This window comes from Gamsiella multidivaricata, assembly GCF_025024155.1.
Source record: "Gamsiella multidivaricata strain RSA 2152 chromosome Unknown BC939scaffold_57, whole genome shotgun sequence".
In the NCBI taxonomy this organism is placed as follows: Eukaryota; Fungi; Mortierellomycota; class Mortierellomycetes; order Mortierellales; family Mortierellaceae; genus Gamsiella; species Gamsiella multidivaricata.
This window is the reverse complement of record NW_026251765.1, coordinates 179,150-205,699: the sequence shown is the minus strand read 5'-3', so window position 1 is coordinate 205,699 and position 26,550 is coordinate 179,150. Positions and strand designations below refer to the sequence as shown.

Sequence of the window (26,550 nt, the reverse complement as noted above, 5' to 3'; positions counted from 1 at the left end):
AGTTCGGCGCTGAGCAATGACGACGATGAGACCGGATCCGCGTGCAGGAAGCATTCGAGTCCTCTGCTGCTGCTAGCAATGTTGGCACTGGTATCTCGACACATCATCGATCGAACTCATCTCAAGAGCACCGCTATGGATAAGCAACGGCAAATTGAAAAAGGTCTTGCGATATTTAATTCGAAATATCAGACATCCGAGCATGTCCAGAACCTCAAAGAAAGAGCTCAGGAAGCCTCTTTGCAAGATTTGATGGAGACGGACGATCAGGGAAGGAGCGAGACTGGCGAGAACTTTAAGGACCGAGGCGAGCAATATTTCCAATGGGCATTAGAGCTCCTGAAAAAGGAATACGACGAGCCATCCTTGACGGTTGTGCAGTCTGTACTTTTGCTGCGGGAATACGCCATCATGGCCGGTAACCACACGCAAGCTTATATGTACGGTGGTACTGCGATCACTATGGCCATGGGACTTGGATGGCATCATGCCCACCTTGCACAGACACCCCAACGTGAGGATACCCTCAACACAGCTGCGCCAGCAAAGGGATCGGCTGAGGAGAAAGCAGAGCAGCAGCGAGAGAGGGAAAACAAGGCAAAGGACGAGGAGCAGAAGTTATGCTGGTGGCATTGTTTCATCGTTGATCGATGGATGTCTGCAGCATACAATCGTCCTGTGGCAAGTTTCATTCGTACACATTCGTTGTGCAGGGTTCGGTCCACAGCATTGTCTGCAGATCCTTAACCATCATGGCAACATTCTGCTTGTCGATTTCGTGCATTAGAATATACCGGTCCATATCTTTGACAAGACACATCTGCGACCTCTCCCTAAGCCGAAAAAGATCTTCCAGGGCAACGACGATGAAGGTGGACAAGCGATCAAGTCAGCATTGACCCCGGATTTTTGGTTGTTCCCCGGCGGACCCGATACAGCGGCCATTTCCGACTCGCTGAAGAGAACAGGAGGAGTCGACATCCTTCCGCTCGGATCAGGCCCGAAGTCGAGTGGGTCCTCGAACCTGCCGGGAATGCAATTCCGAGCCAAGGCGTTCTTTGACCAGCAATGTCGACAGGCGCTGTTACTGGATGACATTCTGGTGTTTTTGTCATCATGGTCCGAGGATTTGTTTGTGAGCTCTGCCGAATTTGAAAAACTCAGCAAGGCGCTGGATGATTGGCACCGATCTCTGGCGGATTGGCAGAACTTCCCGCTTTCTGGGATTGTGGCGAGTTCTGTGGCGTCCAGGAACAGGACACAGAGAGAAGCCTCGGGCAATGACGGAGGGGAAACGATTAGGATGACGAGTACAACGACAAGCAACACCAACGCGGTAGAAGGTCGTGACATTGTCCAGTCGACGTTACTTGGCATCACGTTCCATGCGATCAGAATCCTGCTCTACCGGCCGTTCCTCAGGACGAACTTGCGCCATCCTCCTTGCATGCCGGCTCGAGCGAGCGCAGCGTGCGCACAATCTGCGAACGCGATGACCTCTTTGGCAGAATACCTGATGAATCAAACAGACTCAACAGTTCAACCCTGCCTGCTGATGCGCCACCAATTCTTACTTGTGACAGCAGCAGGAATCCAGCTTATGAACGCCAACCTGGATGATGAGCCGCGGTTGTCGACACCAGCAAAGATCAACTTGCTCAAGACGATTCGGATCCTTCGCGACGCAGATCGGTCGTCCTGGGGCGCGGATGACAAGGATGGGTTTCATCGGGTGCTACGGGAGCTTTTCCCTGCGCAGATGAAGCAAATGTACGATTCCTAGTGCCACTCTCCATTATAACCAGTTTCTATCCCCATCGTCCATGTATACTTATACACACACATACACCCCTATACACACGCATACACAGTTTTTTATGCACTCGTTTCTTTTTCTTCCTTGCTTTTGCTTGCCATCCATTGTTTTGATACGTATACTGTATTTTTTGAACGTTATTTTATCTTCTGATCTTTTTTTATATATTTTGTTTGATTGTCGTATTTCGTATGCCATGCAGTCTGGAGGTCTGAATAAAGGGGGAAGAAAGTGGAGGGGTAGGGGAGGATCATTTTGAAAGAGACAACGCTTCCATGTGTCTACTTACTTGCTTCCCTGGGTTGATGGAGGGGGGGGCTGATGATATGTGTATATAATTTTTTTTTGCGGTGCACCTGCATGTATGAGAGCATGCTATGTCGCACGATGCAAAGTAAAGAAAATTGCTGTGTTGGTGTCAACTGACTTGCGCCCACATGTGTCCCTTGCGATGTCTTTGTACCTTTGTGCTGTTGCATCAGTAGTTGGTTGTAGAATGTCAAGACCATCGGGACCAAAGAAAAAGAAAAAGAAGAAAAAAGAAGAAAAAAGAAAAAAGAAAGAAGAAAGAAGAAGGAAGAAAAAGAAAAAGAAAAAAAGGAGTGGGGTTAGTGCTGAGCAGGGTAAAGATGGATATTGTTCGATATACGAGTGCCTTTAGGAAAGCAACGACAGGGCGGCAGGCAGGCCTGCCTGTGGGAGGAATATGGGGTAAACGCCTATAGTATGGCCTGTGTTTGGTGGCCAATGGAAAAAAGTGGGTCTGGAAGGTTGAAGGCGGCGGACGCTGAGCCAAAAGCGTGTCTGTTCCAGCAGCACGACAAAACAGTGCGTGCGATTTGATCGGCTGATCCAATGGCCAATGGAAAGCAGCGGCCTTGGAGTGTTTTTTTTATTTATTTTATTTTATTTTTTTTCACTCCCTCCCCTCCCCCTTCTCCTCCTCAGTCTCTTCTTGTGCATTCACACTCTTTGATCTAATCCTCTTTTCTCATCCCCGCTTCCTCCTCATCTCTTTCCCCACCCCTTCTTATCTCTCCTCCTCTCTCGCTCATAACCCCACTCGTTTATCCCACACTCCCTCTGGAACAAATTGCTGCCGCTTCACATCCTTGTTTCCTCTCTTGCATTCTATCTTCTACTGCTTGCTGTTCCTGAGAAAAAAAAAAAAAAACAACAACAAGAAAAAAAATATATTCCACAGCCAAATGCGCCACCAGCCCAATGCCCCTCGGAAGGTCATTGCCGTCGACCTGGACGAAGTCCTGGCCCGGACCTCCCTAGCCGTCGCCGAGTTCCACAACGACACCTACGGGACCTCGCTCACCATGGACGATTTTATCTCGTACGACTATACCCAGGTCTGGGGCGGCACTCGCGAGGAATCCATCGCAAAATGGCGACTCTTCTTCGATTCACCCTACTTTCTCAAGGTCGAGCCTGTCGAGGGCAGTCTCGAGACATTGAAGGTACTACTTGCAGCTCTTTTTCTTTTTGTTTAGTACAATCACCACAAAAAATTGCTGTTGTATGTTCAAGAGGCGTGGAATGTATTTGATTTGTGTGAATAGAACAGTGTGATATTGGGATAGGTGGAGTACATAATCACAACAACAACCGAGAAGGAAAAGAGCAAGCTTACCAAAAAAAAAAAAAAAAATTGCACCAACATAGCTCTTGAAATCCCGCCGCTTCAGCCTCGTCATTGTCACGGCTCGTCAGCAGTTTGTCGCGGACCTGACCAAGAAATTCGTTGATCGACATTTCCCGGGTATCTTCGAGTCGATCTACTTTGCAAACCATTTCTTGACCGAACAAGAAAAGATAACCTTTATCTCCAAGCCCAAGTCCGTTATCTGCCGAGACGTTCATGCCCAGCTCCTGATCGATGACTCGCTCGAGAATGCGGTCGAGGTCGCCAGGGCCGGGATCCCGGTCCTGCTCTTTGATCTTCATGGAGCTTACAAATGGAACAAACTCGCGGACGGACAAGCATTGCCCGATAAAGTGACGAGAGTCAAGAACTGGAAGGAGGTCCAGGCCTGGTTCCCCCGCCCGCGGTCTCCGCTCTCGACCCTGTGCATAAGTCGAGACGATCAGATTTCGGAGAACGAGTCCGATTCGGATGACGAGGACGAGGAGATCGATGAGGAGGATGAGGAACAGCAGCTCTATGGCTATCAACATCGTCGTCGCCGTCACATGGAAACAGACTCGGACTCGGAAGAGGATTTGGAAGAGGACGAAGCGAATATGAACGAGGTGGCCAAGCGGGAGCAACAAGACGATGAGGAGGAGGACCACCATGGCCGGACCCTGAGAAGGCGCAAGTTGATGATGATGGACTTTAGCATCTCTGAGGACGATGAGGACATTGATCTCGAGGACGGCGAGAACATGGACAGTGACGAACAAGATTTCGACCTCGAAAGTGGTCATGGCCGCGATCGTCGCATCTCGCATGATGACCTGGAACGGTATCGTCACCAACACGAAACCATGTACACTGGAGACGAGAACGGCATGGAAATCGAGATGGATGTCGAGAGCTGCAGCTCGGAAACGACAATTGTCCAGGTCGATGATGATATGGAGCGCGGAATACTCGCAGTTACCTCCTCCAAGACCATGGTTGCCACGACAACAACAACAACAGCAACAGCAATAACAACAACCATCTCTACCACAGCATCGGGTCAGGTCTCAATAGCGGCCGCCGAGGTAGATTGTCATTCTACTGCGACGACAATACCGTTGTCCCCAGAAGACATGGCTGTTGAGAGTTTGGCGATCAGGAGTCCTCCAGCGTCTGCGTCCCTCATGGCCGCCATGGAAGAAGTTCCACTCGCATAACCGGAGTGCTTACTTGTCTACTGTCATTCATCTTTTATTACGTGTCTTTTTATTTTTTTGTTTTATTTGTTTCTGTCGTTGTCCTTCTAGATTTGTATTCCTTTTTTCTGTCTTTTTATTTAATGCTCGTCTGTTCAGATACCACAAAAACCAAACCATTCAAGTCCTCAAAAGCATAGAAACCCCCCTCTTCCTCTCACTCCCCCTCCCCTCGAAATAAAAAATTCACCCTCTACAATATTTAGATGATGAAACAACTGATGGCTATTTTTTTTTTCATTTATTTGACAAAAAAGAAAATATGCAGGTAGAAGAAGCAAGGTCAACGGAAAAGAGAGGATAGATTACACGGACTAGGAGTAGCGAGAGGGATGGAAACAAAGCTATAGGCGATTGGAAGGAAAAGGACGAGGTTATGCTACATACAATCCCCGCTAGTACCGTACGCTGGCCTGTCCGACCGGACCTGCAGTCGCAGCGGTAGAGGACATCGACATGCGGGCACCGCCTGTCTGCATCTGAGCCGGTAGTGCTTTCCTCGATCCTGCACCACGCTGCTGTTGCTGCTGCTGTTGTTGTGATGGCTGACCGGATGATGGCCCCTGCATGGCGTGCGCAGGTCCCCTGCCATGGGATACCATACCGTTATGGCTGTGATTCGGTCCGCTGATCGTGTCTGCATACACGCCATTAGCCTGTGCTACAGGACAGTCCTTGTGGGCCAACAGCAAGGCCTTAAGGTGGATAATTTCGTCCCGGAGGGTCGCTGTCTGTGTCTGCAAGTGCTCGTTATCTGTCGTAAGGTACTCCACCTTCGCCTGCAAGTTGGACAGCCACTGCTTCTTGCGCTGACGACATTTCAACGCAGCTATCACCAAACGTGTAAGAAAGAAAAAAGAAGCATCGTGGGTTAGCGCTTTTGTGCCTCATTTTGAATTTCGTCCGCGCCTTGCTTCTTCATTCCAAAGGATCTCTTTACCTTGCCGGTTGCGTTCCAAAAAGTTCTTTCTCTTCTCCTCATCATCCATCTTGTCATCGCTCACAGAAGATCTCTTTCGGCTGGACCTTTCGTTGCTATTAGCCGACTGCTTAGACATCTCAGAGTCATCGCTGTTATCCTCGGACGTCATTCGGTTGCGTTGGCCTCCTCTCATGAATGAAGGCTCCGCGCTGTGCTTCGACGCCTGTTGAGCAGAAACCATGCCAGGCATTCCAGACATGTTCTGACCGTGCTGTGTAGACTGTGGATGTTGCTGGTGTTGCTGGGGATGGTGTGGATGATAATGCGGTCCCTGATTGTGCTGGAGATGACCGTTAGCATCGATGCTCTCTCGTTTAATCCACATCTCGCGATGCGTCGCCTGAGCCTGACTGAGAAGATGAAGATTGCCATAACCGCCGGCATTCTCTGGATGCGGGGCACCCTGTGGAGGCATATACCGGTCATTCATGGGCGCCTGACCGTTTCCATGAGGGAATGGCTGCGATGGTCGGTTGGCAGGGACATCATGTGGACCAGACGACTGTGACATCGGCTGCTGTTGGTTGTACATGACGGATGGATAAGGCTCTGCCGTCTGAATAGGCCCTGCGGGAGGTGGGATCGACTGGGCGCCGGATATGGCAAACGGGTATCCACTTTCGGCGATGGGAACGCCGGAAGTAAAGATGGTTGAAACAGGTGCTGTGGTCGCTGGGTAGGAGCCGATGGGAAGGGTCTCGCCTGTGGGCTTTTCAAACATGATGGGATCCTGCGGCCCCTCCAGCATGGAAGGCGAGAGTGGACCCATGCGCAACGACGGCTCCGTCCATCCGTACTGGTCGCTACCGGATGCCAGTCGACCAGACATGGACGCGATAGGTGGCAGAACGGGTTTGGAAGTCTCGCCTGCCGAAGCCTCTGCGCTGCCTGTTGTTGTTGTTCCTGAAAAACTCTGCTCAAATGGGTTGGGCTCCATGTCCAGCTTTGAGCACGCCTGCAGATAATTCATGGACCCAGTCCCGTCGATGGATGCGGCTGCCAGCTTGTCTGACTTGTCGTCGTTGGCGGCTGTGGCGATGCATATATATCGTTGGTGGATGTAGATAGCAGATCAAGCCATCAAAGCAATGTTCAGGGGGTTAGAAAGGGATCGTTTTGCAGAATATAGATTGGTGATATGCACAAGCCGAGACAAACAACGCGGCACGTACCCATGTTGTTCTTACCGGGACCGAGGTCTGTGGAGAGTGTTCCAACCGTGGTCATTTTCTCTTATAGGTCCGGTGTGTGATGTTTTTAGGAATGTGGTGAGCTGTGCTGTTTGTCTATTGTTTAAAAGATTCAAATGGGCGTACAGATTAGCAAAAAAATTCCTCTTCGGCTACGATATATACCGCTTAGTCACAGCCGAGATCATGCACCATCTTTCATCCTTGTTCGCTGCCTTTGTTCCCTAACTGCTTCTTAATAGTCTGAATCGAATTGCACAGAGAAGGAAGCTCTCGAGTGCTTGATGACCACACCGAAACACCGAAATGGGATATGTGGGTCCTTCCTTATCAATGAATGGAGCGAGGATTCATAGACGAGGGCATACAGTATGCGCCCACATGCATGCCTGCTTGCCAGATTGCGATTAGGTAGATAAGAGGGAGATGGATAGAAACAGCACTGAAGAAAAAATCGAGCAGGGAGCGCTGTTGGTTATGCAAAGAGGAGCATTATCGTAATGAAAAAGGGATCGCTGCCGAAAACAAAAAGTGTTTGCTAGACATACGTTCACACACGCACACACACACGTATATGTGTAAACACATATACACATACACACAGCAGCGATGATGATATGCACGAAGGGTTGTCAGTTGGAAGAGAGGGAGGGAAATAGGGCTGGTGGGAAAAGGGAGCAGGCAGCGTCAATAAGGAACAGGGCGCTGGAAGCACAATGACGAAACCGGTGAGTTATAGTGCTGTAGCCCAAGTGAGGGCAGAGAGGGGGGGGAAAGGATTCCGAACGTGCTTGCTGGACCGAGATGGCAGGCGAGGATGAATTGTAGGTCCAATGAGTGGAGCGAGTAGAGGGGACTACACCCACGCAGTCTTTCTCTCTAGCACCAGTACCGCGATAACGACGTCCATCCTCCCCAATCGGCAGTACTCCTTCGCGTTCCCTCTCGCTATCTCTGCGGAGTAGTGAAATGAGGTCATGGCTTCTTGTCACTAGCACAGATAGCACGCTGCCTTTGGCAAATGCTGTCCTTGTCCTTACAAGTTGCAACGGTGTCTCGCGAAGATGGACGCTAAGGTGCTGCTTTGAAAAATGCCGTGCTGCAGAGGGGAAATGGAGGAGTAAGAAGACAGTGTGGTGAAGGAAGGAGCAGGGAAGTAAAGAAAGAAGGAAGAGGGGAAGTGCGGGTGTGAAGGGGGAGAAAAAAAAATAGTATGTGTCCAGGACGAAAAGAAAAATGAATGGGAATACGTCATAGTTCGGCATTTGATTGGCCAGAGAGCTTCGATTGAGCGCAACCGTATCTGGGGAACTATCCCTTGAATCCCTAATTGACAACGGCCATTGAAACACTTGCACATCAACTGGCCCATGTTTGTAAACACACCCACACACGCATGGTAGCCACGTTGGCGTAGTGTGGCAATGATCCCCCTATCTTACTCAGACTTCACCTCCACTGTCTCTCCCCCTCCCTTTTTCATCCCACTCCACAGTAGTTTGCAACATTTTGAACAAGCGACCTGGTTCTCATCTGAGCAAACTCCCGGTAGGACAGGGATATGAAAGAGAAAAAGAGCCGCTTGGACGTCTCCTGCTCCTGACATCAATGGACTGACCCGGGAGGAATAAAGAACAAAAGATACGTGTGTGCAACAGCAGATGGATGTCAACATGAAGATGTGAGAGCATTGAAAAAGTGCATGGGGACTTTCCAGAAAGCTAAAAAAAAAAAGACAAAGACAAGCGATCGTAGCAATTCCCCAAATCCATTTAGGGATTGTGCGTGTAACAGTAGTGTCATCATTCTTTGACAAGACGGACAAACTCGTTTTAGTCTTCGTCCCTGTAAATACCTTTACTCTGTCTTCTTAGTAGTATCAGGCCAGCTATGCTCATAGCGTTTGGATCGACCCTTTTTTTTAATTTCAGGCCAAAAGACCCTCCTGGGAAGGGTGGAGGTGATCTCGCGATTGACTACCTATGACGGTCGCTATTGTTCCGCTGCATTGGGCTTGCAAGGCCGTCGAGCTGAAAAGTCCCTGTTTAGAAGCCAGATCGTCGCTGTCAAGAAGGCAGGAAGGGTCTTGAAAAAATAGGACCATTGACATGGAAGCATTCCTATCAACAAGCGAGATGGATAAAGTGAAGATGATATTTGGCGTTTGCAGAGAATCTGCTCTGGCGAAAATATAGCACGACCCTTGTCTGGCGCCTTTTGGTTGCATGATATATACCTCGACGCGCAACAGGTGCACGAGACCACGAGTGAAAAACAGAGAGGTGCACATGGCACGTGCTTTTGTTTGTTTTTTATGACTGCCGCTTTTTTTTTTTTTTTTTTTTGCCTTGGGTGAGAGGCCAATATATTATATATTGCAGGTAGTGAAGTGTGCAGTTTATTTGCTCCTTCTCTCTCTCCTTCCCTTACCCTTTCCCCCTACCTCCATACATACTCATTATCAAAATGGCCAAGTCCGTTGCCGTCAAGAGCTCCAAGGTTGCCAAGGCCGAGAAGAAGGTCGCCAAGGTCGAGAAGAAGGCTGTTGAGTCCTCATCCTCTTCATCCGAATCTGATTCTGACTCCTCATCCTCCGACTCTTCTGATTCCGAAGAGGAGAAGAAGGAGGCCGAGAACAAGAAGGCTGACTCCTCTGACTCTGACTCTTCCGACTCTGAGGAGGAGGAGGAGGAGGCCAAGGAAACCTCCGAGTCCGCCGCCAGCTCAGACTCAGAGTCTACCAAGCGTAAGACCAGCGAGGATAGCAGCGCCGTCGCTGCCAAGAAGACCAAGACTGATGATGCTGCCGCTCCTACTTCGGCTACCGTCTTTGTTGGTGGTCTTTCCTGGAATGTCGATAACGACTGGCTCCGCACTGAGTTTGCTGAGTGCGGTGAGATCATCGATGTCCGTGTCATTACCGACCGTGACACCCAGCGCTCCAAGGGGTATGTTATGTTCAATGGCTCGTCAATTGCTTTTTCATGGGATTAGCCAATGTCTTCGTTCCGTCCTCACACCTCAGTTGTTCATTTTGTGATCTTAGATTCGCCTACATCGAGTTCACCAATGCCGATGGTGCCAACGCTGCCTTGGCTTTGGCTGGAAAGGATATCGATGGCCGTGCCATCCGTGTCGATCTCTCAGAGTCCCGTCCCAAGAAGGAGGCTGGTGCCAAGACCTTCAACAACGCTCCTCAGGGCGAGGCCTCTGACACGATCTTCATCGGCAACTTGTCCTTCAACGCCACCGAGGATGATATCCGCGGTGCCTTTACCGAGTGTGGAGAGATCATTTCTGTCCGTCTGCCTACTGACCGCGAGACCGGCCAGGCCAAGGGTTTCGGTTACATCCAGTTCTCCTCCATCGATGAGGCCAAGGCTGCTGTTGCCTGGAACGGCTCTGACATCGCTGGTCGCCCCTGCCGCTTGGATTTCGCTGGAAAGAAGCCTGAGCGCTCTGAGGGTGGTGGATTCGGTGGTGGTCGCGGTGGCCGTGGTGGCCGTGGTGGTGGTCGCGGCGGCTTCGGAGGTGATCGCGGCGGTCGCGGTGGTCGTGGTGGTGGTCGTGGCGGTTTCGGAGGTGATCGTGGCGGTCGTGGCGGTCGTGGTGGTCGCGGAGGCTTTGGATCGTTCTCGGGCTCCAAGGTCACCTTCTAAATCCCCATACGGATCTTTAGGCTCTTCCAAGGCCCATCTTTACAAGGCACCGATGATTCCCTTACATCTGTTTCCCATTTATTTGTCCCTATAATCTGTGTCCTTTATTTGCATCGTTTTTTTTCTTTTTCTGTTATCTTGCATGTTTCTATTATATATTTTTTAGAGCACGATCGTTTGTACCATAGTCATCTTTTGTTGTCTCTGTAGTCGCCACCTCCGACGCATCTGAATGCACCATTTCACCCACGGCATACTATTTTGTGTAATATAACAGAATAAATCATCATGTCATCAAAAAAAAAAAAAAAAAAAACCATCAATGGATTTATTTCAGCCATGTCCTAGGCGTCTAGATCGATGGGACGCAATGTTAGGCAACAATCGCACTGTAAAGCAAGTGGTCTGTTCAGAAGCGTACATGCGGGGCATGCCCACTCGAACCAGCGAGTGACTGTGCTTGCCAATGTCGAAGATACGGATGCCGTGGGCGACTGCGAGGGCTCCAATGCTTTCTGAGGACGCTCATCTCTTGATTTCTTTCCCTGCGCATTACTCGATCCTAGGCACTGATCGGCTTCACTTTTGCGCTTGTGCTTAGTAAGAGGCTCCATCTGCTGGCTTTGAGGCGTGCTAAATGTTGAAGTCGGCTCCAGCTGATTGCTGGTCGCAGCCTCGACATTGCTCGTAGCCGACGACCCGCACCAGACCTGATCCTTGGCGCGCCGTTCTGCAGCCATCGCCGCCAGCTCTCCTGGACTGTGCCACTGCTCCCAAAAGTTCTTTGAGGTCGAACCCATCTTTGAGCCCTCTCCTAATCGACGCCCGCCAGCGGGCAACATTATCTCGTTCACCTGTCGTCGCTTCTCTGCTGCAAGGACCGCTGCAGCCCGAGTGGCTCCCGTTATGGTACTATCACCTAAAGCTCCACCAAGACGAGTGCCGCCAGTTCCAAATCCACCATGCTTTGTTCCCAAGCGATGTCCTGCCGCATCGAAACCAAGCCCAGTGTACCCAGAAGCAATCACTTTATCGTATTCGTCATTCAAACTGTCCAGGGCCTTGTAGAATTGTGCATCATGGGGTCCGCGTATATTATGGGCGAGCTCGTGCAGCATGGTCCCGATGACTTCCTCCCAAGGCAAGAACAAATTCTCGTCGTGGTGATAGCGCAGGCAGAGCTGGATCTTCCAACCGCGGTTGGTGTTCATGCCGAGGAGGCCCTTTGGGTAAAACTCTGCTAAGGTATGAGTTTTCCAGCCGTGAACCTTCATAATGGGTCGTACCTAGCATTCAGATACAAATATTGGAAGCAGAAAGTGTGAGTTCTGTCAACAGAAGTGTCCAGAGGCAACTAGAGATAACCAGAGAAGTAATGCACACAACATGGCATGGGCTGTGCTCGTTACCATAGTGGCGACCTTTTTGAGGATTCGCAAGGCTTCCTCATGATTCTTTTTGGAGGTCAGACAGGTGATGTTTGAAATGAGGTCTAGGTTGTTCAAACCAGATGCCATCGAACGGATGTAAAGGAATGGAAGACAGGGTTCAAACAAACAAGTGGAAGGACCAGGTGGCTATGCTTTATTGAAAAATTGGTGGCGTGTCTAGTCCTGTTCGCTCACGATCACAGCGGCCATGCCCTAGGACACCAAGACAATAAAAAAAACCGAATAGTTTAGCACAGTGACAATAAACATCAGCTTCACCATCAATGGTTGCAGTCTGCATTGTTGCCCTTACCCCTCCGATGCCGTAGCACATCGAGATCACACCAATCTTCTGCTGGGTGTGGTGGAGCTGCGAGATCAGAGTGGCCGTCTGCCTGGCTCCAGTCATCCCTAGTGGCTATATAGGACCAAAGAGATATAGAAGAAGATAGGTCAGTATTCTTGTTTACTGTTGTTTGACCATCGATTCGAAGCGCCCACAAGAAACGACTATTCTTACGTGGCCGAGAGCGATAGCGCCTCCCTTCGGGTTGACCTTGGCCGGCTTGATGCCAAGGGTGCGCACACAGTAAAGGGCCTGAGAAGCGAAGGCCTCATTGATCTCGTAAATATCGACATCATCGATATGGAGACCGACGTCCTTCAAGACTGCAGGAATCGCCACCGCAGGACCAATACCCATGATTCTTGGAGGGCATCCCACAACCCTGGCGCCACACCAGCGCGCCAAGATTGTGCATCCGAGCTCCTGGGCCTTGCTTCTGCGCATCAAGACCACGGCTGCCGCGCCGTCCGAGACCTGAGATGCATTTCCTGCGGTCGTCGATCCATCCTTCTTGAAGACGGGCTTCAGCTTTGCCAGCTTTTCAACGCTCGATCCTGCACGCGGACCCTCGTCCTTAGAGATGATAACTTCTTGAGTGACCTCCTTGTCCTGACCGTTTTCATCCTTGACAATGGACTTTTGCTGCACCTTGACGGGCACAATCTCAGTATTGAACAAGCCCTGTTCCTGAGCCTTCAGTGCCTTCGCATGCGACTCTGATGAGAATTGATCCTGGTCCTCGCGAGTGATATTGAAGTCGCTAGCAACGTTCTCAGAGGTGATACCCATGGGCACGAAGCAATCAGCGGCACCCGGTCCAGCCTTGATGGCGGGCGAAATTCTGGAAGGCATGCTCTTGGATCCATAATCATGGGTCATGGATTCGACACCAGCACCTATAGAAACCATTGCTCATGTTCGTCAGCTTTAATTATCTTTGAATAGATAATACATTCAGGCAGCCTAAATGGGCAGTATGATGGCTTTACCGATACCGACATCAATCTCTCCAGCGCGAATAGCATTGGCAATATAGTTGCAGGCCTGTAGACCGGAGGAGCACTGGCGGTTCAGCACACCGTATGTCGTCGTGTATGGAAAGCCTACGACAGATAGAGAACTTGTCAGTTTTTCTTGTTACAACACATCCAATGCATGCGATCGTTTATACCTGCCGGCCAGTAAAGATGCAATCGTGGACTTACCGGCAGTGAACATGGCAGCGCGACCAACCTTGATACCGCCGAGTTCCTGCAACACATTGCCAGTCTGAATGTCATTGACAACCTTGGGGTCGATCTTGGCACGTTCAGCGGCTGCCTTCAAGACGACCGCAAGCAAGTCCTCAGGGTACATGTCTCTGAAACCACCCTTTTTTCCAGCCCTGCAGATGGGCGTGCGGACAGCCCTGCGGGAATAAAAGTGACAAGTCAGGTCAGAAACTCGATGCGGACGATATACAAGCAAGGTACCTGTATTCTCTGCCTACTTACGAAACAATCACGACATCGTCGGGGTGCCTATGGTGGATAAGGCGCTCACGGTGGACACTGCTTCCTGTGAGAGATAGGATTGGCTGGATCAGTTGGTACTGAGTATTTCTTTCGGCTCACACAAACGAGTTCGGTTGCAAAGAATGAATCATCTACCACTGATGTGATCCTTGATCTGCTCAAGTCGCTTGTTGGTTGAGATGGAAGTCATAGTGGAGAGAATGGATGGGGTTGTGGATGTGAAATGAGGGATGTGGGGGAAGCACACTGTTATTTCTGTGTTGCTTCGGCTGATATGCCTCGGCGTTTACCCTTATCCGCCTTTAGCCCGATCTCCTCGGCAGCCAACCGGTCGTGAGTCCGTGTTCACTGGAAAAGAACTCGGCCGCGGGTGCACTTACCACACGGAGGTACCATCCCTACACCTCCACTTAACCTCCTTCTCACCCCCTTGAGGCACAATGTCGTTGCCTGTAGCTGCTAGTGAAGTGCAGCCCAGCCTATCGTTCTCGCACCCCAAGGGCATGCAAGCGTGTCCTCATTGTCTCCTGTACGTCGAAATTGGCAAACTATTCTACAAACTTAGAATCCTAGCCGAATCAGACGCGTCTTCTAGCTTTTCTTTGATGGTCCTTCTCGATCGCTCAGGAACATGCCGTTCGTCTATGTAAACATGTGCTGCGCCCGATACACGCAATCAAGCGTACTGTTTCCTCCACACCAATGCCGAATAATGTCTTACGTTGACAGGAGGAGCTCAATTACTGACGGCGCCTTGGATCAGCCAATAGTACGCACGCGATCTTCCAAGTTCCGGTACTTGATTGTGCAACATCCTTGCGCAACGCCCTCCTAGATAGAACGCGGCGCGTTTTACAGTCTTCTGTACCGCCGCTTTAGTTATGGCCAGCAAAGGTGCAGCGACGGTAGCTTTTCTTAAGGAATCTATCTTCAGTTGGAATGATATAAAAGTGCGCACGTTCTGCCCCTGCCTTTCTTTTTCACCAACCGCTCTTCCAAAAGCACAAAGCAATCCTATCCATAAAAAAACTCTTCTCGTTCGCATCTTCAACATGAAGCTCAGCTTTGCCACCATGATCGCTGCACTCGTTGTCATTAGCACTGTTACGGCTCTTCCTGCCAATAACGAGCAGCCCGTTGCCGGTAAGTGTTACGATGAATTCTTATTACAATGGAGCGAAGAAGATAATAAGAGATGTTGTACTCAACATTTATTTATTTGCCCTCATATTTTACGGCACAAATGGATAGAGGGCTTGTTGACCAAACGTATAGATTGTTGCAAGTACACCGACGGCAGCCAGTATTGCGGAGTCATGGGGTGCTGCATCACGAGGAAGTGCACGAGATACGGTGGCCCTGCTCAGTGCGGTTACTCTGGGTGCTGCATGAGCTACAACTGTTGATTGCTACGAGTGCTTCCTACTCAAGGGCATCGTACCAATAGGGCAAGGCGTTAGGTTCAAGGGCCATAACGACCAATACCTACGCCGAATTAATATGTAGATGAACCTGTATCGCAATAAATCTGCATCGTATTCAACTCTATGACAGACAGATGTGTGCGTGCGATGTGTTTGTCTATGAACCCATGGACTGAATGGTCGCAATTTTTTACGGTCCTAATTGACATTATCGTGGATTCGCATGGTGCATGTAATATCAAGAAAGCATCTCTTCTTGTCGGTAAGTTATGTTAACTGGCAACGGAGAATTTGAAACATGCTGATGCGAAAGTTGTCTTGTGTTTCTTCGAGCTACATATCCATGAGGATTGATAGGACGTAGGATTAGTTTGCTTTGTTCTAGACTCCTGCATGTAAAAGGGATAGAAATAATTATGAAAGCGTGTTATTTCTGTAGGACAGTGCCACATCTTGATTGCGAGTTGAAGAATTGGCCCGAGCCTAGCCGCTTCTTCTGCACGCGTTAGCCGTCCGTTACACGACGATTGCTGGCGAGTACAAAGACAGAATAAGCTAATGGGATGTCACCCGACCTGTCAACGCGTTCCTACTACACCAAAAGATGGATGCAGAGCGTGCGTGCCGAATGGTAAACAGAACCTGTAACCAATCACTTTTGTACGATCCTGCCTATCAAGAACCATGATTGTGATACCATAGTACACCTAGATCCGTGTCTAGTTGCAGCACGGCGCTTTATTTATGTAACGAACGCAGGCTGAGAGGTCAGTGCAAACATGAATGAAAAGAAAAGCTGTTTTTTAAGGACATGGCTGCATCACTTCATCCACCTTGCGGTAACGGCGCCCATGAAAAAAAGGAGGGAGCAGTGCTTGGAGATTCAAGCAAGACCAGAAATTCATAATACGCGTGCCTGCACTATGAAGGAAACAAAAGTTGTATATAAACCCTGGCATGCACACCTCGCCCTCGCGCTTTCATTCACTTCTGCTCAAAAAAATCGCACCATCTCGCATCATCTCGCCTCATCCCCAAGGACGAACACAAGCCCGCCTATCACTGCCACCGCTCATTTCTATTGAAAAAAAAAAAAAAGAAAAAAAAATGAAGTTCCACGTTGTCATCGCCTCCGCAGCCCTTGCCTTTGTTCTCTCTGTATCCGCCGACCCTGAAAATCTCGCCGATTCACTTGCCGGTAAGTATCTAGCATGAATAGCCCAGAACAGAGCTGTCAAAAAAGGCATAACAGTTAATAATCAATTGTAAACAATAGTGGGCCTCACCAAGCGTAGCACCTGCTGCAAGTATTCCTCCACTGGGTGCGGGGTCGGAGAATGCTGCCTCTGGAGAAAGTGCATTCAGTGGGGTGGCCCAGTCCAATGCGGCTCCCAAATCTGCTGCCTGAAGTACAACTGCTAAGAGTATTGCCCAGGGACAACATAGCATAATATATTCGCTATATTTCTTGTTTGCGAAAGCAATAAAAAGTGGCACCAGATGCCCCGAAATCGGGTTTCTTTTTCATTATATCTTTATTTATCTACTTCTCTGTCATTCTCAATTCAATGTAATTTAAACTGTGATGAAATACACGCGTTCTCGTTTGCATGTCTATATTGACGCGTGTGAAGGCTCTTTGATATGCGAAAAAAAAAACGAGCGCAGGCTTCAAATGTCATGTCCAATACAACGTCTAGAAATCCATTGGCGCCGTATTTTAAAGCACAGCACCAGTATAAACGACTACGTCACGCCAGCAAGCAAACAAAAATAATCGCCCTGTCGAACTCAACTCCACTCTACCGGAATCTGTCCTCACCTCCGAACAACAAAGGTACGCATGCCACTTTCTCGCCAGCAGTTGATCCTTGTTCTGGAATGTGATGCAGGATGAGGATACTGATCAAGCTCTTGTTTTTCACTCGCATATTAACTTCTGCTGGATTCAAATGGACCTGATCAATCAACCAATCCGTGACATGGAATCCTGGTCTTACCTTCCGTATTAAACTCGGTGTACTACCTCTCGCACTTCACAACTCACTTCTCTGGATATCTCTGACTTTTGGAATAACGGCTATCAGGATTATCAATAATGAGACTGAAGTATCTTCGCACAAAGCCTCGCAAGGTGATCGAGGCCAGCCCCTGTATTGCCGAGATGGGTGCCATGATCCAGTGCTGGACCGCCTCCGGAGTCGATGATGCCAAGTGTATGCAATCCGCCAAGATGCTCGCTGACTGCATGAAGAACTTGGTAAGACTTGTTACTACAGGATTTGAGGAGGAGTATGGACAGCGGAGATCGATCAACGAGATCGACCAGCGTCCTGTTGCATCCAGGAACCGGAAGGGGCACTGTTTATGGAGCGAGATCAGGTCGCATACACTGGACTGGGAGCTGGGTTTAACTTCGCAATCAAACGGGACTAGTTTTGGAGCTAGAGTAAAAAGGCGATAGGCAGGAGCACGACAAACAGCAATTGACAAGCTGTTCAATTGGGGATTTTGATCCAAGACAATCTCTCTAATAATTCCTCCCTACCTTCTCGTACTATATAGCCCACGAAGACGAAGAAGGTTAACACTGTTAACTACCACTTGGCCCGCCTCCAGAAGCAGCTTTAAATTTGCCATTCTTCGATCCGGACAGCACCCGTGAACATCAACTACAAACCTACGGAAAACTGGACTCTTCGGCCTTATTCCTCGTTTTCGTCCTTTATGTATACTAGCAATTGGCACTAGCCATCATCTTTAGACCACTCCTGTATCGTATAAAATACAGTTCTGCGACACATGGAGTATGCTGTACACTGCTTTGGCTGGTGCCTGGATTGGGCGCAAGGTGCTATGAATGAATCACGTGTAAATATATGAATGCTCACTACAAAGTACAAACTGGCAGAGCGAGCCCCTTTTCTTTTGCCTTCATCACTCGCAACATCTCCAGGCCAAGACCGCCTTCATTTAGACCTTGACCCTATAACATCACCATCAAGTCGCCTTGACGCACACACGCAGAGTGAATGCCACTGACGCGCTCCAGCTGCTTCTATGTGAGCTCGCTATTCTTCCTGGTTGCAGTCACAGGTGCGTCACCCTTGTCTCGTCCAAACGCACAAAGACTATGCTGCACTATTGGATAGCAACAACAGGATATCAATATCAACAATATCAACGATATCAACGCTGTTCTTCATAACCTTGCTAGGAATATGCATCTTCGCGTCAGCATATGATGTGATCTTTCAGATCTTTCACCCAGCCAACCTGGGCGATCCTCCCAATTACAAAAATCTTGCCGTATTTGGCGGCAGCTACGTTCTTCTAGTAAGTTTTGATATCTCATTGTGCTTCGCCCGCAATGCGTCGTAATAACCGACTGGTTTATCCAGCAAAATATTAACCATAATACTGCGTCGATGATGCAATTGTGCTTTATAGGGTCTGTTGGCCACCATCTTTGGATTCTCTCGATATGTGACAGTAAAACTGGCACGACAGGCGATCCCAAAGGCGTATATGCCTATCACACGCGAAGATTTGCCAAAGGTATTCAGGACTTTGAGGATACGACGCGCGCAGTCTAACAATCCGAATGGATGTTTGGAACAACTGCTTACATTGTCGTTAAATTGGTCATTCCTAGACAGTGTACGAATTTGTACAATCGGAGCTGGATCGCGTTGCAAGACTGGTCAAGAAAGCTCAGCCATTGCTGGAGGAAAGCGGACAGCCAGGGTGGGGCAAACCTGGTTAGTTCTGTCTCCTTGGCGTACAGATTTTCTCTGCAATGTTGCGATCAAAGACCAGCGATTGACTTCGAAACACCATCTTGTCTGATCGTAGAGTCGTCACTGCAGGATACTCATTTTAAAACCTTTATGGCTAGCACACCTCACTTTATTGGTAGAAAACAAAAAAATATGCCTCCCGACTGGTAGCAATAAGGCCCCTTAGATGATGTTGTACTGACATTTGTTTCATCAATCTCGCAATCGTCAAATACAGAACGAGCCGCCGTCGCGAACTCACCGGATTTGGCCCGGCCACCCAACATGTCCATCTCGGCGTATATCCACATGCTCATGGACCAAAAGCTGATAACGAGAGATATTGGACTGGAATATATAGCAGGATACGAGCAAGCACGATTCGGTAGCTCCAGGAACGATCCTCTACCGGTGGCCATATCTCCACTCCGCCCTCACCAACACCACCAACGTCATCAGCAACCTGACTCAGGGCGTCACCCTCGCCAGCCCTCCGGGGCAAGCTCCCGGCATCCAAACCAGGACCCTTCAACCGTGTCAACGGCCATGGACGATGGAAATGCTTCACATCTCGCGCGAGGCACAGGAAAAAATGCGGAAGAGGAGGATTACATCCGATTCATGAAGGTTTTGAGCTGGATTCTTCAGGAATTAGGGTGGGATGAAGAAACAGAGGACTTGTACGAGCAGGAATGCCGCGAGCAGGAGCGGCTGCAGCAACAAAGGGACTTCGGAACCGAGTCATTGGGCCGAGTGCGGAGTCGACAGGAATTTGGACAGGAAAATGAAAATCGCTATGGCTGCAGCAGTGGAATTGAACACACACGGTCCCCCATGTCGGCTCGGACCAGAAATAGTCGCCTTAGTGGGGAGAGCTATTATCTGGTGGACGAGTCAGAGGTGCAGGCGTACAGTCAAGCGCAAAAGGGCACGGGAAGCAGTGGTGGTGGCAGGTTAGGTGGTGTAGAAGTGTCGGAGGCATTATCAAGGAGCCAAAGGAAGCTGTCGAGGAGCGGCAATCTGAGCACGCGAAGTTTGCTGACGATGCGCACCATGCGAACAGGAAGTACGACGAGGTCCTGAGGCGATGTTATCCGACTTTTTCGCCTAATGAGCACAAGTAAAGACACCAAACATTCATGACCAACAATCTCATCTTTGTGCAGTATTTTCATGCGCTGATTGATATGGGAGGAATAGCGGACACGCTACCAATGGCATGGTACAGAATAAAAGCATCTGTTACAGACTATTCGTAAAGTGAGCCGGGTATTTTGGACAAGAAATGATTAGGCCCAGACCTAATGCAAGAAAAAGTACAGGAAAAACAATGTTGCAGATATGGGCCAGAACAAGGGTGGTACCACTGCTCTGTGCGTCTCTTTTTCACACGATGTCACTGCGACAGGACCAGCTGGATAAAATGCGCCCTATTTGGGCTGCAAAGAGAGCGGAGTAAACTGATGAGTAATAAAAATGGCAGCCCGGGGTGGGTTGGACAGCAGAAAAATAAAACAAAGATGAATCTGATACCACGCCTTCTTATTCTATGCGGGCTAGTGTTGGTGTCTACGGATAAACTCATCTCTTCATCAGTCTGGTTGTTCACGTTGATGTACTTTGCTGTCCGATGTGTGTGTGTATGGCATTGAAAATACGCCACGGATGAACTATGAGATGGGGAGTTTTTTTTTTTTTTCTTTTTTTTCTCTCCGCCGATTTGTTATCAGATTGAACTACACCATCTGATAACCTTATTTCAATATATAAAAAAGGCCTTCGTCGCGCTCTCCATCTCCTCGCTCGAGTACCCTTTTCTCTGTGCTTCCCTCCTCATCGTCTATCTTCACCGGGATTCCTTACACATCCATCGCTGCTTATTCGCGCGTGTCAACTCGTATTTAATACTTTATCCACACACAACTTCCGCACAGCACGTCCTTCAGAGACGCGGCAAACATAGCAAAAACACGATGGGAGCAACAGACTACTTCTCGATCCCCATCTTCTTCATCATCTTTCGCGAGACCACTGAGGCTGCGATCATTGTCTCTGTCTTGCTCTCGTTCTTGAAGCAAGTCCTGACTGAGGATCCATTAATCAAGAAGAGATTATCTCGTCAGGTCAGTCCTGTTCTGGCTTATAACCAGGCAAATTAAGAAACCTGTCAGAACCCTATCGCTCATCAGCTCGTTTTTTGTTTGTTTGTTTGAAAGAAAGGTGTGGGCCGGGACAGCCTTAGGGCTAGCCATCTCGCTGGCGATTGGCGCTGCATTCATTGTTATCTGGTAAGTCGCTGGATTTCATTTTTAAAATATTTTTACCCTCCCTACGCAACCGTATTTCTAAAACCAACCGATCCCTCAAATAGGAATAAGTACGCCAACAACCTATGGGCCAACAGTGAAGAGCTCTGGGAAGGTAGTTTCTCGTTGATTGCCGTGGTCATGATCACGGTCATGGGCATTGCCATGCTGCGGACGACGCAGATCCAAGAAAAATGGAAAGGCAAGTTGTCCAAGGCCATGGAGCAAGAGAACGAGCGTGGCCTCGGCAACAGCTCGCGTCGCTATGCACTTTTTATCCTGCCACTCATCACCGTCTTGCGCGAGGGTCTCGAGGCCATTGTCTTCATCGGTGGTGTAAGTTATTATTTTTGTATTAAACAAACATTACTCGATCTGGTCCTTTTGACAATATGCCTACTCTTTCAACTCGATATACTCACTCTTGTAACCACCTTCTTCGTTTGAAAAATAAAATAAAATAAAAAGATTACGTTTTCTGAGCAGGCAAGAGCGATCCCTGCAGCCGTGGTCGTCGGTATCCTGTGCGGCCTCTTTGTCGGATTCCTGCTCTACCGAGGAGGCAACATGATGAAGCTGCACAAGTTCTTCGTGGCCTCCACATGCCTATTACTCATCATCGCCGCAGGCCTGGTCGCCAAGGCTGTTACTGCGTTCGAGGCCAATACCTGGAACAGGCTGACGGACACGCAGTCGGACGATGTGGGCACGTATGATCCACGCGTCAATGTCTGGGGACTGAAATGCTGTAACCCGAACGACCCGAATGCTGGGGGTTGGGCGTTGTTGAACGCGGTTCTGGTAACGGACTCTCTTACTGCCGCTCTTTATGTGTTTTAAGATGTTAGGCTACAATTTAACCCCTTTTTGTACGAATGTTGAATAGGGCTGGAATAACGTTGCCTCTATTGGCACCATCGTCAGCTACATTCTATATTGGTTTGCAGTGATTGCTGGTCTGGCTTTCATGAAGCTGAGACGCCGCAGACGCGCTCGCGAAGAAACTATCCTCCAGTCTTCTACAAGTGCTGTAGTTGACGAAGATGGTGAAAAGAATGCTGATTTCTCGCAAGATAAAAAAATGGACATTGCTGTGGCCGGTGGCGACGCACAGGAGAGCGTTGCAGCGTCTGTAAAGCAAGACAGTCAACTTGCTCGTCATTTCAGCGACCAAACCCTGAATGAAGAATCAGAAGTCCTTCACTTGTAAACGACCTTGGATTGAATACGACAATAGATAGCCTCAATACACGGAATATAAACTTCTATACATCCTCGACTGACGTCTGGGCTGCGAAATGTATGTGCAATGGTCATGTATTAAGCGGTATAAATTCTCGCATATCTTTTTTTTTGTTTCTAATGGCCTAATACACCGGCAAAGGTCGAGTTCATGAACATGCCATTAGGATCGTACTTCCTACGCACGACTTCAAAGCGATCGTAACGTTCGCTGTCCTGCTGGCGGAGATAGGGCACAATGCCCGGTACATGTTCCCACATCTTTGCCCAATGCGGCCTAGAATGCGCAATAGAAAGAATTTTCAGCGTCAGCAAAAACATCTGAGATGAGTGAGGGGGAAGAGGAGGAGGGAGGAGAGAACTAAGAGTAAACCAGATATAGTACATACCTTGCGCGGAAATTGTCCATCCAGAACTTGGCAATCTTACTCGAGAACTCATCAAAACCCTTGGTGTTGTTGACCGAAAGAATCTCGATCATGCAGTAGATCGCTTCGGGGTCTGTGTCATACGCTGCCGACATGAGCAGTGAAGATGACTTGACAAAACGCATCTCGAGCGTGAGGTTGAATGGAAATTCGCCACGGCTCGCATATTCGTATAGCTAGCAAAAAAATTTCAAATGCAATTGTCAGTGCGAGCAGTAACGAAGATATGATAAACGCCATCTCTGCACATTGCTCCGTAGCTTGAAGGTCGGACAGCATGCTCGCTCACCTGTTCAATCACGTAGTTCCAGGCAATGACCACATTCGAAAAATCCTCGTTGACCTTGAACGCCATCTCCAAATCCACACACGGCAGGTTATCAATCCCAGCCTGATAATGAATCGCGTCAGGCGCCTCTAAGACCTGCTCTACGTCCTTATTTCCGACTGCCTTGAACAGTAGACAGTTGACAAATGGTGTGCTCGAGGGATGCTTTGCCATGAATTCGTATAGATGTTCACCAAACTGAGTCTCATACCCTTGAATCAGCTTGTGGAAGGCTTCGCATTCTTTACTGATGCTAACTGGCAGAACTGTGGTACGCTGCCACTGCTTCACCCAGATGCGATCATTGGCAGCGCCCAGGTCAGGTGTGTTAAAGGGCCAGTAAAAGATCTCGGTTTGGTCATTGGCCAAGACCATGGCCTTGAGCTTTGGGCCGCACAAATTAGGCGAAGCAAAGTAGTCGCTGAGAGGCGGATACGTGTCCGTCTATAGAAATGAAAATGCATTTGATTTAAAAAATGCAGTGGTCTATAAAAGTTTGGCGCGTTCGTGAGGGTAAATAATCATACCATGTGCAACTTGAACATGGGCTCGACCCTGAGTGTGTAGCTGTAGATGACACCGAGTAGGCCGAGATTGACGCAGGCTGCTGAAAATTCTTCTGCATCTTTCTCTTGTGAGAACGTGTTCAGGTTTCCGTTGGCGTCGATGATGGTGACCTCGCTCACGAGATCCGGAAGGGTGCGGGTGTGTGTTGCGGCACCATGCTATCGATTGGAAAAAGGATAGGGATATCAAGTTTTTGATTAGTTAAGGCATCCTTGGAGCAGGGATGCTGACTGAGAGAAACCCACAGTGTACGAACGGCGAGTGATAACATGGAGGTACGAAGTTCCTTACACAGCCAAGACTCAGAACGCCGCCATAGCGAACAGAGTCCAATACGACGTTCGAGGGCAGCGTCAATGGAGGGTTGTGGTCCCTCAGCACGTTGTCCAAGTCCTTGACCAAGACACCTGTCTCGAGCTGCACGGTCCAGGTCTTTTCCTTTTCAGAATAGACAGGACTATACACATTCTCCATCTTGTTGACGACCACCAGGTATCCGTCCGTGACAGACGTAGAGGACCAGGAATGGCCCGACGCTGCACATCGGACCTTCTTGCCATTCGTGCGGGCCATGTTGACGATCTTCTTTAGATCCTCAAGGGTTTCGGGGTAGAAGATGTCGGCGGGACGACAAGACTGGTTCTTGGCCCAGTTGGTCCATGTTGCATTTTTGGTTGTGTTCTTTGGGAAGCAGGAGTGGAACATGGAGCTGAAGAAGCCGCTCAGGCCGCCTGTCTTGGTTGTAGTTTGGGCCTTGCGGGATTTGTTGCTGTAGCTCTCGATAGTCATGGTTACAATGCTTTGCTAGAGGAGAATGGCGCTCAGGAGAAGGAGTTTGCTGTAGATGTGCGTGTATGGGATATCAAAAGGCGAAGGAGTGTATAAGCGGATGTGGAAAGGAGTGAGGAGCTTCTCTTCACTTTTATGGCCGGGAAAAAGGGTTACTACGCCTCACTTCCACCATCGACTCAACAAGCACTACCGCCGATCGCTTCAGCTGCTGTGCTTGCTAAGGTGCTCCTTAGCCTCATGTGAGCATCAACATGCATACAATCGATACTGCTCTCGACTCTTTGCGGTCATTCTATTTGCGCACTCCCCCCCTCGCCACCATCGCACAAGCAAAGAGAGACAGAAAAAGAAAAAAAATGGCTGATGGTCAATAAGGATCCAGGTCGCACGAAACGGATTTTGTGTCATCAACGGCCTTGTCCAAAAGATTTTATGGACTGAGGCAGCGCTTCAGTAGACTACAAACAAATGCTCTTTAATGCAAGGTTCGCAGGTATTTCGTGAGGAAGAAACCCCATTTAAAAGTCCATCCTTTTCCGCGGGAAAAGTTTGCGGCGCGTTTTGACACGTTCTGCTCTCTTTACAAGTAGATGTCATGAGCCCATCTTTGACCGATTATAGGCATATTTCGCCTTCCACGTTTAACAATCGGCTGCATTTGGTCCTGCGCCCACCCAACAATATCCACAAGAAGAAAATGAATAAGATGTTTGAACAATGTTGGTTTACATTTGAAAAAATCCACAATTCTATGCCTCCGATTTCATTGCCGGAGTCGGGTGATAAGACGTTCTATATGATTTCTCTGCCTCGTCTTTCCTTCACTCGTACTTTCTTGATCATGGGTTGAGCGTCGATGCTTCCGAGGACTGGTCTTTACATGTTAACCTCAGGGTTGAAGAACAAAGAGTCATCACCCCAGGGGAAGGCCTAGAGGCGGGTAAAAAGTAAATAAGAGAGATGTTGGCGGTGTGTCAGGAAAAGTGAAGGGGGTTTGCCCATACTAAGTACATGAGTAATACACAGACATATGACACGTATCGTATAGGATGCATTGGTTACCTTGGTACGAAGACGCATGTAGGGGTACTTGACAGCCTCATGGCCCTCGTGGCGCTCGTGCTCCAGATGGGCCTGGTGCTTTGCCCAGAGGTTGTAGGCGTTAGCAGAGGCAGCGATGACGGCAGGGATGCAGACGTAGATAGAGATCTTGCGCCAGGTCTCAGCAGCGGCTGTGGACGTGTCCAATTGAAGGAAGTGCAGAGATGAAACTGGGAGTGAGTGACGATGTATAGAGCGTAAAAGTTGCCGAGCTGGATGGTTATCACGAAGTGTTCGTTGTCAGGGGTAAAAGGGGCTCGAGCGCATTTCGAATGTGCATAGTGCATCAATTGAACGCGGGAGAGGGGTTTGCTGATCTAGAGTGCTGGAACGGTCGGTACTACTGTTACTCCTCAAAACTGTGGATATGGTTACGATCTGCTTTCTGTGCTACATTGATCTACTCCTGCGATAGTCCTGCGATAGTCCTGCAATAGTAACGGAATACATGATTTTTGACTTAAGATCTTCACTGTGATCAAGTGTACAAGTTGTCCTGATTCCAGGGGAATGAGATTTGAGGGACGTACGACCAGCGTGTTCCTTGATGGCGACGCGCTCGGCCAACCAGGGGTTAGCAGCGTTGGCAGATGCCGAGGAGGCGAAGCGGATGCCCTTGGCAGCTTGAGCGAATCTGGAGACCATTGTGATTATACGGAAAGAAGTAATTACTGTTGGGAAACTGGAGTAAGAGGGTATCTATTTTGGCTGCATGTCAATTTCCAGGCACCGAACCCCGGCAGGCACGGCAAAA

General features: G+C 49.0%; 13 protein-coding genes across 13 annotated transcripts; 7 read left to right on the top strand and 6 right to left on the bottom strand.

Annotated features, from left to right (window-relative positions):
• The first annotated feature begins 2,676 nt into the window (after window positions 1-2,676).
• On the top strand, window positions 2,677-4,913 carry BC939DRAFT_495028 (uncharacterized protein). Its single transcript, XM_051559624.1, has 2 exons — window positions 2,677-3,285; window positions 3,491-4,913. The coding sequence occupies exons 1-2, from the start codon at window positions 3,025-3,027 to the stop codon at window positions 4,667-4,669; spliced, it is 1,440 nt and encodes a 479-aa protein (XP_051409674.1). The 5' UTR covers window positions 2,677-3,024; the 3' UTR covers window positions 4,670-4,913.
• Window positions 4,914-5,103: 190 nt separating this feature from the next.
• On the bottom strand, window positions 5,104-6,917 carry BC939DRAFT_479358 (uncharacterized protein; the record flags this gene model as incomplete). The annotated part of the gene is made up of 3 exons (XM_051558844.1): window positions 5,104-5,537; window positions 5,649-6,719; window positions 6,863-6,917. The coding sequence occupies 3 exons, from the start codon at window positions 6,915-6,917 to the stop codon at window positions 5,104-5,106; spliced, it is 1,560 nt and encodes a 519-aa protein (XP_051409673.1).
• A 345-nt stretch (window positions 6,918-7,262) lies between these two features.
• Window positions 7,263-8,529, bottom strand: BC939DRAFT_249303 (uncharacterized protein). Its single transcript, XM_051550985.1, has 2 exons — window positions 7,921-8,529; window positions 7,263-7,834 (listed from the first exon to the last, which is right to left on the bottom strand). The coding sequence occupies exons 1-2, from the start codon at window positions 8,250-8,252 to the stop codon at window positions 7,513-7,515; spliced, it is 654 nt and encodes a 217-aa protein (XP_051409672.1). The 5' UTR covers window positions 8,253-8,529; the 3' UTR covers window positions 7,263-7,512.
• Window positions 8,530-9,346: 817 nt separating this feature from the next.
• On the top strand, window positions 9,347-10,843 carry BC939DRAFT_531030 (uncharacterized protein; the record flags this gene model as incomplete). Its single annotated transcript, XM_051561595.1, has 2 exons — window positions 9,347-9,828; window positions 9,927-10,843. 2 exons carry the CDS (start codon window positions 9,347-9,349, stop codon window positions 10,537-10,539), a joined length of 1,095 nt encoding a protein of 364 aa, XP_051409671.1. The 3' UTR covers window positions 10,540-10,843.
• Window positions 10,844-10,883: 40 nt separating this feature from the next.
• BC939DRAFT_505481 (WLM domain-containing protein) lies at window positions 10,884-12,056 on the bottom strand (the record flags this gene model as incomplete). Its single annotated transcript, XM_051560664.1, has 2 exons — window positions 10,884-11,825; window positions 11,949-12,056. The coding sequence occupies 2 exons, from the start codon at window positions 12,054-12,056 to the stop codon at window positions 10,884-10,886; spliced, it is 1,050 nt and encodes a 349-aa protein (XP_051409670.1).
• Window positions 12,057-12,081: 25 nt separating this feature from the next.
• Window positions 12,082-14,067, bottom strand: BC939DRAFT_459359 (Thiolase, N-terminal domain-containing protein). Its single transcript, XM_051556727.1, has 7 exons — window positions 13,965-14,067; window positions 13,809-13,872; window positions 13,521-13,723; window positions 13,305-13,418; window positions 12,490-13,211; window positions 12,283-12,387; window positions 12,082-12,182 (listed from the first exon to the last, which is right to left on the bottom strand). Exons 1-7 carry the CDS (start codon window positions 14,017-14,019, stop codon window positions 12,147-12,149), a joined length of 1,299 nt encoding a protein of 432 aa, XP_051409669.1. The 5' UTR covers window positions 14,020-14,067; the 3' UTR covers window positions 12,082-12,146.
• Window positions 14,068-14,881: 814 nt separating this feature from the next.
• On the top strand, window positions 14,882-15,235 carry BC939DRAFT_505479 (uncharacterized protein; the record flags this gene model as incomplete). Its single annotated transcript, XM_051560663.1, has 2 exons — window positions 14,882-14,972; window positions 15,081-15,235. 2 exons carry the CDS (start codon window positions 14,882-14,884, stop codon window positions 15,233-15,235), a joined length of 246 nt encoding a protein of 81 aa, XP_051409668.1.
• A 1,102-nt stretch (window positions 15,236-16,337) lies between these two features.
• BC939DRAFT_459357 (uncharacterized protein) lies at window positions 16,338-16,783 on the top strand. Its single transcript, XM_051556726.1, has 2 exons — window positions 16,338-16,451; window positions 16,530-16,783. The coding sequence occupies exons 1-2, from the start codon at window positions 16,361-16,363 to the stop codon at window positions 16,673-16,675; spliced, it is 237 nt and encodes a 78-aa protein (XP_051409667.1). The 5' UTR covers window positions 16,338-16,360; the 3' UTR covers window positions 16,676-16,783.
• Window positions 16,784-17,351: 568 nt separating this feature from the next.
• BC939DRAFT_400007 (uncharacterized protein) lies at window positions 17,352-17,884 on the top strand (the record flags this gene model as incomplete). Its single annotated transcript, XM_051552512.1, has 2 exons — window positions 17,352-17,513; window positions 17,819-17,884. 2 exons carry the CDS (start codon window positions 17,352-17,354, stop codon window positions 17,882-17,884), a joined length of 228 nt encoding a protein of 75 aa, XP_051409666.1.
• A 307-nt stretch (window positions 17,885-18,191) lies between these two features.
• On the top strand, window positions 18,192-20,521 carry BC939DRAFT_495024 (uncharacterized protein). The gene is made up of 6 exons (XM_051559623.1): window positions 18,192-18,349; window positions 18,471-18,589; window positions 18,704-18,811; window positions 18,909-19,014; window positions 19,109-19,168; window positions 19,271-20,521. The coding sequence occupies exons 1-6, from the start codon at window positions 18,286-18,288 to the stop codon at window positions 20,113-20,115; spliced, it is 1,302 nt and encodes a 433-aa protein (XP_051409665.1). The 5' UTR covers window positions 18,192-18,285; the 3' UTR covers window positions 20,116-20,521.
• Window positions 20,522-20,842: 321 nt separating this feature from the next.
• Window positions 20,843-22,629, top strand: BC939DRAFT_459350 (iron permease FTR1 family-domain-containing protein). Its single transcript, XM_051556725.1, has 5 exons — window positions 20,843-21,155; window positions 21,253-21,320; window positions 21,404-21,674; window positions 21,807-22,139; window positions 22,225-22,629. Exons 1-5 carry the CDS (start codon window positions 21,006-21,008, stop codon window positions 22,546-22,548), a joined length of 1,146 nt encoding a protein of 381 aa, XP_051409664.1. The 5' UTR covers window positions 20,843-21,005; the 3' UTR covers window positions 22,549-22,629.
• Window positions 22,624-24,794, bottom strand: BC939DRAFT_459347 (uncharacterized protein). The gene is made up of 5 exons (XM_051556724.1): window positions 24,195-24,794; window positions 23,864-24,061; window positions 23,298-23,780; window positions 22,970-23,184; window positions 22,624-22,857 (listed from the first exon to the last, which is right to left on the bottom strand). Exons 1-5 carry the CDS (start codon window positions 24,690-24,692, stop codon window positions 22,698-22,700), a joined length of 1,554 nt encoding a protein of 517 aa, XP_051409663.1. The 5' UTR covers window positions 24,693-24,794; the 3' UTR covers window positions 22,624-22,697.
• Window positions 24,795-25,400: 606 nt separating this feature from the next.
• Window positions 25,401-26,473, bottom strand: BC939DRAFT_459346 (cytochrome c oxidase, subunit VIa). The gene is made up of 3 exons (XM_051556723.1): window positions 26,327-26,473; window positions 25,758-25,927; window positions 25,401-25,625 (listed from the first exon to the last, which is right to left on the bottom strand). The coding sequence occupies exons 1-3, from the start codon at window positions 26,439-26,441 to the stop codon at window positions 25,572-25,574; spliced, it is 339 nt and encodes a 112-aa protein (XP_051409662.1). The 5' UTR covers window positions 26,442-26,473; the 3' UTR covers window positions 25,401-25,571.
• Window positions 26,474-26,550: the final 77 nt, after the last annotated feature.